Raw genomic sequence first — 11,901 nt, 5'->3', positions numbered from 1 at the left:
TAAAAAAAAAAAGACCCAAGTTTATTCAAATTACAAAACAACCCAATGTTAACCTTATAAAATCTTATAAAATATAAACCGCAAAAAACAAAACTCAAAAAAATTAGTTTAAAAAACAAAAAAAGCAAACTTAGATGAACCATCTAAATCTAAATTAATCTCTAAAACTTACAATTCATTAAATTTTAGATTCGGGCTTAATGAAAAAGCTTAATTCTGAACCAATTTAATTTTAAAGGATGAAATCATTGAAAAAATATTCATAAAAAAACTTGCAAAAAAAAAAGAATAGGGATAAAAATTGATTGAAAAAAACCAATGATGAAATTTGAATGAAAAAAGTAATTTTAAAAATGATCCCAAACAAAATAAATAGCTATAAAAAATTTGAAAAACATATGTAATTTGATATATTATTTATAAATTAAAAATAATAGGGGTTAAATAGAAAAATATTATAGAGAGATAACCCAACATAATCAAACAGCAAAAAATAAGAAACCAAAACCCAAAAATAAGAAAACAATGGCTTAGCAAAAAAATAAATAAAGTAAACTTGAGTTCAATTAAAAAGCTTAATTCTCAATAAATTTAATAAAAAGATATTAATTAAAAAACATGTAAAATAAAAAAATAAAAAAAAATAGGATAAAATTTAATAGAAATAAAAACAAAGGAGAAAGAAATTTGAAAAAAAATAAAAAATGATCCCCAAACAAAATAAATAGAAATTAAAAGAATGATGATTTGAAAGAGTAAAAAATAAAAAAGGGGTGAAATTGATATACATTTGTAATAGATTATTTATAAATTAAAACATTTTTAGGGGTGAAATTGAAAAAAAAATATACAGGAGGCTAACCCAATAAAAGTCAAATTGCAAAAAAATAAAAAAGCATCAACTTAGAAATTAATTAACAAAAACAGAGAACGAAAACCAAGCAAATATGAACGAACCTCCTAAATTGGGTTTAATATCTAAAAATCACAACCTGTGAAATCTAGGATTTGAATTTAATTAAGAAACTTAATTTTCAACTAATTTAATTTTGAATGATGAAATTCATGAAAAAAATATTAATAAAAAACCTTATAGAATAAAAAAAATTTAGCTACAAAAAGAACGAGGATAAAATTTGATAGAAAAAAATTGAAGGAACATGATATTTTAAATAAAAAACAATCTTAAAAATGATTTCAAATAAAATAAATTGTAATTAAAAAAATATAAATCAAGTTTAAAAGATTAAAAAAATTATAAGGGATGAAATTAAAAAAAAAACATTAAAATTTTATAAATTATCTACATATTAAAAAATAATAAGAGATGAAATTGAAAATAAATTATAATTTAATATATTATTTGTATATTAAAAAATGGTAGGGTGAAATTGAAAAACACTTGTAATTTTATAGCTTATTTAAAATAAAAAAATAATAATCAAAATGAAAGAGACCAAATATAAAGGAAAAAGAAATTGAAGTGGCTACTCCAAAATTTTATAAGGATGATGTAAAATTCAAGGTGGAAAAAGAGAAGAAGGGAAAAAAAAATGATCTCCAGCTCTAAACTAATAGCACTTCGGATACATGTGTCACATAATTATATAAAACATACCAAAATTTTTCAAATACCACTTTGAAAGACAGTATTTGATTATCGGAAAACTTTGTACAAGCTATCTAAACAGCATAAAGGATATCCAAACGCTTAGTAACTTTCAAATTTATAACAAAATTAATTTAAAATAATAAAAAAAACTCTTATCAGGGAGTAATATTGTTTTTTTCCCCTCCAAATACACCAAAGTAATTACATTATTTTAAAAAATAAAATAAAAGGACAAAACATCATTGAGCCAAAAGAAGCAGATTTTTTTATTCTAATGCTAAAGTATTAATTTTATTGTGAAAAACAAAAGAGATTGACAAGTCTAACCCTATATAATATATTAAAGATAATTATATCATGATACAAAGACAATCTTATTATAAATAACTAATTCAATGATTTTTTTTCCTATAAGAGCAATTTTATAATTTTACTATTACAATGAATATCAATCTAAATCTGGGTGCACGGTGAATTTTATAGGAGAAATAGTTTTTTCTTTTAATGTCTTGGCAAAATTATTTAAAGTCCCCCATCAAGTACTTGTTACATCATCTAGTCTCCAACGCACAGCTCGGCATTTACGTGGCTGCACAATGCTCCATCCATTAATTTCCAGAAAATGTCTAGATTTTAGCTCCCCTATGAACCCTAGCTGGCTTTGAAGAGGAGTCGCTACCGTTCTTTGGACCAGCCCTTGAAAGCTATCTCACACCAAACAGCTCGATCCCTTTTCTGAAGATGCTAGCGTCCAACAATCTTTCCTCTCTACTACCATTCTGATGCTTCATGAGCCTGTTTTTTTTAAAAAAAAAAAAAACTTGCAGGGTTTATGATTAGATTCTTGATTTGGCTACTGGGATCCACATGTTATAATCCAAATCAAATTATTTCACCAACTTTTTTGTGACACGGTGTGTGTGGTGGGTGCTATCTCTGGCTAGGCAAACAAAGTCTTCATGTCTACGGATTGTATGATTACATGTTGGATTTCAATTAAAAGTCTTTATACTAATCCTTTTTTCGTATCTTATTAGCCTTCTTTTCTTTTTTAATAAGTTAATTAATTTATCTAATCTTGTGGGATCAAGCTTTTATATGCTTATGTACGCAAACGCGCCTGCGCCTGCGCCGCAACCCCGAAGGTCACCCTCCTCTAGTTGAAACTATTGAAGAAATTTTACCCAGCAGCCTCCTTGGGCGGTTGTTTTCTTATCCTGCAGCCCAAGGAATCGACGCCCCGGTAACTTTCTGTTAAACAGTTTTTCTTAAACTAGCTTAGCTGATATGGGAAAAAATCTATAAATAGTAGATCTCAAGTTATGTTATTAATTGGGAGTAATGTAACCAATTAAAATTCATTAGGTTATTTATGTTAGTATCTATATTAATGTAAAAAATTTAAGTAGTTAGGTGAAATATTAAAATATAATTTATATTATTTTCTAACATATTTTTTAATAAAAATCTTTTAAAATTAAATTTTATAATTGTTTGATTATTTAGACTATAATATCATATCAAAAATTTATAATGATTTACAATTTTAAATTATTATATAATATTCTAAAATATAATTTATATTAATTTTTAATACTCTCAATAATTCTCAGTAATGAGGCGTTCAGAAAATTTAAAGTATATTGTTATATTAAGAGTACCACAATCATTAAATGGTACTTCGTAAAAAAAGAAAAATTAAAAATATCCTCAAAGTTATAGCACAATCATTAAATGGTACTTCATTTGTAATAGTGCAACTTTCATATATTTTTTTTATTTTTAATAAAGGGCTGTGCTATTAGTAGCAGCATAACTTTTGCACAATCAATTAAAATTTAATGGATTGCGCTGCCCCCCCTGGCAGTGTAACGAGTTGAATCACTCTATTTTCTCAATTTCTCGCACTTGTGCTACTTTTTAAATTTTTTATCACCCCTCCTCCTTTTTTTTAAATCTTATTAAAAATTAAAAAGAAAATTCCTCAAAGTTATAGCACAATCATTAAATGGTACTTTATTAAAAATTAAAAAGAAAATTCCTCAAAGTTATAGCACAATCATTAAATGGTACTTCATTTGTAATAGTGCAACTTTCATATTTTATTTTATTTTTTAATAAAGGTTTGTGCTATTAGTAGTAGCAGAGAAACTTTTTTGAAAAATAATTAAAGATTATGCTTACCGTAATAGCACAATCAATTAAAACTTAATGGCTTGCACTGCTCCTCCTAGCAGTCTAACGATTGAATCACTCTATTTTCTCAATTTCTCGCACTTATGCTACTTTTTAAATTTTTTATCACCCCTCCTCCTCCTTTTTTTTTTTTTCAATAAAGGGTGTTCCATGGAGTGCATGTAATACATGAATATTATAGATATATGATCTAGGTCGTCACTGACAGCATGGCATTTAAATGGGGTAAAAATCCAATAAACATTCACATGAAGGGTTATGTCAGATGCCATTTCTGTGAGCTTCGACGAGCCCGATGCCAAAGAAAAAGGAAAGGGAACAGAGACAAGCATGTCGAACATCTCTACATCAGGTAGAATGGTTAACTGATGTCTGTATGCTTCACTTAAATGGAACATGTGAAGTGCATTGTGGGTAGTTTTTAATCTGCCACTAGGTAAAGAAACCAGTACAAGACAACATGGTAGATACAAAACTAGGGCCTTAACATCATCTGCTTGGAAAGGGAGAGCGCATGCATGCCAAACATACAAGGCTGCTCTACTTTTGGAGCCTAGCTTATTGTTAACTTCTATCGATGACTTGCAAATATGCATGAAAGATCATGGAATAAAATAGTATGGCATCAGTTGCATCTCCAAGCCATTAACATAATCCTTCGAGCACAGTTTAATTATCCTTGACAAACAAGAAATATACAAGAATACAACAAAGAAAGTGTCACCCTAGCTAGCATGGCTAGCTTTACCAATATAGATATCAGCTAATAGTGTAAGGATATCCACGCGTCTGATATATATATATAGCATAGATCCAATATTCTTCCAGTACAAAATAGATTTTTCCATGTTTGAAAGATCTCACAATTAAATAAAGAAGAAGCTGGAGATAGATTAATCATTACTATGCAAACATGGGTTTACTATTGATTCATGTCCTCATAGGATACTTGCAGATATAACTGAATTCATAATTCCTAAATATTGCGATTGATGGCGATGCGTTCCACATTATTTATGAAAGAACCTTACATAGTTAACTATATAGAGGATTTTGTAGAATATTTATGATGTAAAGGGCCTTATTTTATTAAACTCCTATACAGGAAAAAGGGTCACATGCATGCATGTCCTGTCATCCTAGCTAGTTGAATGGCTACTCGAGGCTTTCTATATATATGTATATATATCCCTCTTAAAGATTCCCTCTACCCCATGATGGATCGTTTTGGACTTTTACTCTAGTTTCTACTTCATTTTCTTCCACCACGTAATTAAGAAGCCACATTCGCTGAGTTCTATGTAAATTATTCTCTAAGCTTTACTTTCATGAACGTGAAGAAACAGCATGGAACCAAAGAACTAACATGTATAGCATCCTATCTATATATAAGCTCAAAAGTCTAGACACGAACCAAGTGGATTTCGTCCATACAGACCCTTCTAACTTCTATCCCAGCAATTTTGAACTTTTTATGCGAGCCAGTGAGGAGGCAGAAGGAGGCCACTGCCCCCACTTGCCCCAGATATTTGAAAAAAAGTTCCTTGTACCAGACAACTTCTGGTATTTTTCTTCGCCTTTGAAGACTTTCAAGTGGGGGTTCCCAACCTTTCTTTGATTTCATAAATGAAATGTTCTTTTAACCACGCATAAATCATTTGAATTGGATTAAAAGGAATAAAATATTATGGAGTAAAATCTTTTATTCTAATCATGTCCTTAATTATAACCATTTAATTTTAATTCAATAATTAAAATTTAATAAAGATGATAATCATTTTCTAAAAAAACAGGAAAACCCCCCTTAGCCTGTAACAAATCATCATTATATAAAACCATAGTTTTTTAAAAAAGATCATGAATCATAATATTAAACGCTCTCATTTGATTAAAGATAAAGACATGAAGAGCTTTTTATTCCAATCATTAAATAAAATCTATGTTTTATGGGCTTTTCTGACATCTGCACAAAATTCATGCATTGATATCAATAATTGAAAGGTTTTAACCTGCATAATCAGCTTACACAATTACAAAAATTAAAACCATTCGATTATAAAAATGAAACCTTCCATTTGTTATTAATATTAAAATGACTTTGAGAATGTGTTAGAAAACCTCTAATGATACCACCCAAGTATGGAAATGAAATGCCCCATTTGCTTTATCTATTTTCTTCAATCTGTTTCACAGATAAAATATACGAAGAAAAAATCTAAAATCCAAGAGAGAAATTGGTAGTTTTCATATTTGATAGAAATGTGTATGGTAAGTTTTAGAAAAATCTTGAATAAGTTTTGGCTCGTAGGGCATGACAAGCCTGTCATAGGAGGAAGGATAGAACAAAAAATTTAACCTGTCAATGCACAGGTGAAAAGAATGAGGGTGCTTTTGTGATGGTGACATCCACTAGGTGCAAATGTTTCAGCACAGTGAGCAGCACAGGCATGTTGTTTAAAAAATATCATAAGCAGTGGGTCGGACTCCTACACACGGATCTGTGCTTTTTTTAATTGAGAAACTCACTAACACAGATCCAAACCATGCAGGATACACCCACCAGCTAGACTCTATTAAATGTTCTTTCCATGCTTTTTTTTATTATTATTATTACTAACAGAGATGTATAAGCAAGTTTACTCACACATTAACTAATTCTACGGATTCTAAAATTAATAATCATATAAGCCTTTAGTAACTTTGAGGTTTGTGAAACACGGGTGACCTCTAAAAAATAAAGGTAGACCCTGAGGCTCCTTCAATGCCCTTGTTCATGCTCTTGGATGATTTCCTTGCAACTATCGTTTAATTTGTGTCTGCTAAGATGCCCTAAAACTGCATGAAGTTGAAGGGTATGCATTCAAAGTTACTACAGTGTCACCACGAGAACCTTTTATCTTTGGTCAAAACACAGGTCCTATCAGCTTGGTAGATAAGAAATGACAAATTTTGGGATCCTGAGAAATATTCAACATCAACATTCTTTTCATTTTCACTATGGGAGCATGATCCTGCAGATCACCTATGTCTAGAGGGCTCAGCTTCATGTTGCCCATAGGACAATGACTAAAAATAACTGCTAATGATATGACATGAGAATATTGTGTTTAAAGAGTACTAAATTATGCATAGCCTAATAAATTTTAGTACGTTAGAAATGCACAGTTCAGATAACAGTAATTCAAATAATTCAATTGCTCTCTCATATTGTATTCTGCATAAGAATGCGACAGTGGTTGAAGGGCAGCTCATCTGATTTTCATCACAATAAGGATAGTGAAGACAAAGATATCAGCGCATCAAGTTGTAAAATAGATGATAAGCAGACGTTGCACAGACCCATGCTACTGCATGAAGGTATATTATATTAACTTGATTCAATTAATCATGGAAAAGTTACATCTTGAAAAACATAACAGATGCAGAATAATAGGAAATAAGTAAAGACCTGGTGGAGAAGAAACTCAGCATCATCTAGAATTCATTTGTTTGATGATGCAAGTGATTTCTCAATCCTTTTTCTTATTTTGTTGTCACTTTGAACCGTGGAACAATTCCTACCCATCATCAGCAGAATATGACCGAAACAGAAAGCTGACAATTGAAAGATTTAGATTTCAGAGAACTAAACCTCATCCAAGATTGACATCACATGAATCCATATGGAATCGGTAAAGTTTGGAGTTTTAATCCTTTGAAACCCGAACAAGTAATCCAGTTGGTGTATTGACAGTTTTAAGGTGACCTGAGCCAATCAAGTCACGAAGGTGAAATCTCATATCAAGCAGAGACAGTCGAAGACGCTTCTTCTCCAAAGGGGCCAGCATCATTTCTTTATATCTCTGTCGGTTTAAAAGAGATAAGAGCTCCTTCCTTCCCTGAATCAAGAGTGAGTAGTTATTAATAATAATTTTAAAGATAACAAAAACCAATATAATAACCAGAATCCTTGATTTTCCTATAACCAGAAAACCAACAATCCTAATAATATAAATAAACTGTTTCTGTACCTGAGAAAGGCCCTTGAGTATTGAACCAATATTTGGAATTGAAAACCAGTACATGTTAGGATCAATCAGTTGGCGAGTCTAGCAGGTAAATATCCAAGTTAGATTGAACAGGAACATGAATCATCAAAAATGTTGGCAGAGAGACAACAAATAAAAATGAATAAATAACAAGCAACAGAAATTCATAAAAACACATTTAAAAAGAAAAGATAATCAGCATTTGATTTAACCCACTACAAAAATAAGTAATATGGACTGCTTTTGTATAGCAATCATATTTAAACTTTCAGAGTTATCCGCCTTGCTGTCCCAAATAGGCAAGTGTGCTTAGTTTATCACTGTGCACTAAACAGGCACAAACCATGTACGGGGTGCGATAGGATACATAAACCATTTATATGTCTGCATATGTGCAAGCATCCCAAATGGAAAAGTTCAGTCTCTGCCTACAGACTTGCATGGACAGTAAAAGATCATGTTCATCAAAAAACCATCTCACCCAAAAGCTCAAACTTTTAGATGAGGTTCCAATAATAGTTTTATATTACTCTCTAACACACCCCTTGAAGTGAAAACCTACTGAAACTTGCACAAGTTTACATAGTTTTATATTACTCTCTAACACACCCCTTAAAGTGAAAACATATTGAGCTTGAAACTTGCACAAGCTTACACTACATTATACTTAATTTTTATTAATTAGAATGGAGTATTGAGATTTGAACTTGTAATTGTTTGGTCAGCAAAGCTTTAACACCATGTCAAAAAATCATCTCACCCAAAAGCTTAAGCTTTTAGGTGAGGTTCCAAGAATAGTTTTATATTACTCTTTAACAATGTTCACATCAGGTTTAAAAGTACCCATTGGTACAATACTCAATTGCATGATCAGGTCCCAGTTTATCAAACAGCAATGGCCATGTGAGATCAGGTCCCAGTTTATCAAACAGCAATGCCCATGTGAATTTCCAAATTTCAGCACATTTCCAAATTTCAGCAGGGTTCAGGAGCAAAACCTTAAATTTGTTAATGAACAATATTTTCAGCTCAAAAGTCGGCTGATTCTTTTGAATTGTTTAGCAATGTTTGGCATAGGGACTCCAATTACTTTCATTCATTCTTGCTCTTACTCACCCAGTCATCTAATCCCCCTTCCCCCTTTCCTCCAGGCAAATATGAGCTGAATTATATACCATTCTAACAGAAGTTGGAGGCAAATCTAAAGACCAGCTAACTGGATAACAGTTGAAGGTTTTGCAAAGCATAAGTTCAAAATCTGAACGCCAAGAAAAGATTCTAGCTTGTGTATTCTCAGTTAGCCAATAGATTTTATTTAGGTTAGAAGATCTAGAAGCCAAGATCTAATAAAATCGTAACAACAAAGGTGTCAAAAGGGAATGATATGTCCAAAAGCCTCTATCCACCAGTTTACTACCCAAGCATGTCATAACAGCACAACACCGAATTACCTTTCACACAGTTTCTTCTGAACTCTGAAACTTTACTTCTTTAACCAACAACTATGCTTTACATCATCCATCAAAGCATCTTACTGTCCAGGATATGTCAACTGTCAATGCTACTACAGTCCCATTGATTCCATTTGAACCTGGAATCCCAGGGAAGAAATCATCAAAACTGAAAATAAGTTGATCCCCATTGGAAGGAAGCTACAAGCTACCATTTAATCTTGGTATGTTGAACCCATATCATTCAGATGCACAGCCAAGCAATATTCTCACTCAAAATCCAACGATTACAAATATTCAAGTAATGGGGATCTTTATCAATGTTTTATTGGGCATGGCAACCAGCATTTTTTTGGGTGAACCTTAAGGGTTTTTGTGCACACAAACCAAGCTGCCAGCCAGAAGCTCCAAATGGCTCCAATGGGGCTGGTTGCCATTTCTTCTTTCATTTGTGTCCAGAAAAAACCTAGTTTGACTAGGTACATTCACCAATAGGGAGTAAGGTATTTCTAACAGTAGAATAAAATGAGCACAGAATAATCTGCAATATCCTTAACCTAGCATAGCCACTCATTAATTCAAGCAAGTGCACAATGGAGCAGATTATGAGAATTCAGAATTTACTTACAAGAAGACCAGCATTGATTAAAAGAGAGATGTGCTCGTCCTTCACCTTTCCATCATGTGACAGGAGTAAGCACTGTTTCAAAGGGTTACAAAATTGTGAGGACATGTGCTCGCGCGCACACGCATACATAATCAATGCTCTATAAGATATCTACAGCTACCAAATCTGAAGACAGTTGGGATTAAGGTCCTTGTTGAGTAATTAGGATTCAATGATTTATTGGTTATTATTTACCAACTTCACTAATACCAAAGCAATGCAAATACTGAAATTCAAGAGAGAATGAAAATAAAAATATTATCATCATGCTAAATTATGTTTTTTTTTAACATGATATTTGATTGCTGAGAGCTTAAAGGTAAGGAGGGTAATTTCTTGTTTTCTTCATAGGCAGACATGACAGTAAATAAACAGCACAAGTAGATATCCATAGAGCTTACGAGCTCTTGATGGTCAATACTAGGATCCTGCTTGTTATCAATAACATGTGCTTTAAACCACTCAAAAACTTCAAGATTACGTTGCTTCTTTTCTTCCATTCTTTTCACGACACGATCTAACTGCACATAAAATAAAGAAAAGTGAAAATATATCAGTAGAGTGGCAGAATCTTAAAGTTTGTACCATGTAACCATACACAGTACACAACAAACCAACAACACCGCACATACAAAACCTTAAAATCCAAAATTTCAAGCACATTCATTTCTAACCTGAAAAGTTGATTACTAAAACCTACAAATGCTTGTCAAGAAAAACACCAACATACACGTTGTGTGATCGATCTAAAATCACACACAGGTCAAAAAATATAAGCAACCAACCTGGGTTAAATAATCATCCAAAAACATTATAGCATGGTCATCTTGTCCAGTATTGAGTTTGAAAACACGCAATACCTTCTCTCTCCTCAAGGACTGCAAACATATCATATCACATTGTCAGACGGTACATTGTAAAAACCATCTCATTCAACGAGTAAAAACAAGCTAGATGTTTGTGTCAAATTTTTTAATCAATAATACTATCAACGTCATAACCAAGGGATTCGAGTATGCTGTTATCAATTAAATCAGACCTCTAATTCTCTATCGACTTGTGTTCTGTCCTTTACACTGCTATACAATTGTGAATGTAAAATGAAAGGCTGAATCGACACCTGAAATTACAACCATTACTACATGATGTTAACAAAGCAGGGGGGAAATCACTGCGATGAGCATACGATTAATGACCAATAAATAGAGCCAAATCAACACAGTGCCAAAAACGATTACACAACAAGCCAAAAGCTCGAAGAAGAGTCGATCAACCTCAACAAGGTAAAAAACTAACAATCTACTTCATAATTTAAATTAAAAAAAAAAGCGAGGGGGGCGATTGACCTTGTCGATATGTGGAAACTGAGCTCGCATTATGCGAAGAGCCACCATTGTATCGCTAAACGTGAGACTGTCCACTTCATAAGAGGAAATCACAAAACTCGGTGAGTCAAAACTGATGTCGAAGGAGAAAACCATGAAGATATAAGGTAAGAAAGAAATATTTACCGAGTGAGAGAGTTTGATCGGTAGAGCTTGTTTCTTCAGCTTTGATCTCTTCTTTTTTTTGTTGTTCCTCTTCTTCTCGAAGGCGTTTTCTATTTTTTGATGATTCTGCAACGGAATCCATTGTTTTTTGTGCTGTGTCTGGGACTAGGGAGGTTGAAATTTTTAAAATTCACAATTGAGCAGGTAAGAATCGGAATCCCTAATTTTTTTTATTCAGCGCCGTCGTTTAACAGGTTCTATTCATTCGCGCCTCTTTTTTCTTTTATTGAAAAAAAAAAAGCTAAATCCCTTTAAGAAAGTTAATATATATAGACACAAATTACAATTTATTATAATAATAAATAGTATAATTATAAATTTGTTCATGGAAAAAACACTGAAGCCTTGCCAGTAAGATTATCTTTCTGACACAATTAGTTTTTAAAAAAAAAATTAT

The 11,901-nt window shown here is 32.0% G+C and overlaps 1 protein-coding gene across 3 annotated transcripts; it reads right to left on the bottom strand.

Annotated features, from left to right (window-relative positions):
- Positions 1-6,979: 6,979 nt before the first annotated feature.
- LOC105110642 (Serine/Threonine-kinase) lies at positions 6,980-11,677 on the bottom strand. Of its 3 annotated transcripts, XR_839508.1 has the most exons (9): positions 11,466-11,677; positions 11,301-11,374; positions 10,994-11,074; positions 10,740-10,832; positions 10,356-10,475; positions 9,916-9,987; positions 7,819-7,896; positions 7,257-7,686; positions 6,980-7,155 (listed from the first exon to the last, which is right to left on the bottom strand). XR_839508.1 is itself a non-coding variant. In XM_011005737.1 (8 exons), the coding sequence occupies exons 1-8, from the start codon at positions 11,584-11,586 to the stop codon at positions 7,495-7,497; spliced, it is 831 nt and encodes a 276-aa protein (XP_011004039.1). In that variant the 5' UTR covers positions 11,587-11,677; the 3' UTR covers positions 7,138-7,494. The 3 variants fall into 3 exon arrangements, 2 of the variants coding, with proteins under 2 accessions (XP_011004039.1, XP_011004040.1); XM_011005737.1 differs by having other exon boundaries at positions 7,138-7,686; XM_011005738.1 differs by lacking the exon at positions 10,994-11,074 and having other exon boundaries at positions 7,138-7,686.
- Between the last annotated feature and the right edge of the window lie 224 nt (positions 11,678-11,901).

This window comes from Populus euphratica, unplaced genomic scaffold (genome assembly GCF_000495115.2).
Source record: "Populus euphratica unplaced genomic scaffold, PopEup_1.0 scaffold255.1, whole genome shotgun sequence".
NCBI classification, from domain to species: domain Eukaryota; kingdom Viridiplantae; phylum Streptophyta; class Magnoliopsida; order Malpighiales; family Salicaceae; genus Populus; species Populus euphratica.
Note: the sequence above shows the minus strand (reverse complement) of the source record. Positions and strands in the feature narration are given on the sequence as shown.

Excerpts from the sequence above, each read along its gene's own strand:
- LOC105110642 (XM_011005737.1), bottom strand. The coding sequence starts at position 11,586 with ATGGATTCCGTTGCAGAATCATCAAAAAATAGAAAACGCCTTCGAGAA. Across the intron at positions 11,375-11,465 it reads CGATCAAACTCTCTCACTCG|TGGACAGTCTCACGTTTAGC; the intron begins GTAAATATTTCT and ends CCTCTTATGAAG. Across the intron at positions 7,687-7,818 it reads TACTCAAGGGCCTTTCTCAG|GGAAGGAAGGAGCTCTTATC; the intron begins GTACAGAAACAG and ends CTCTTGATTCAG.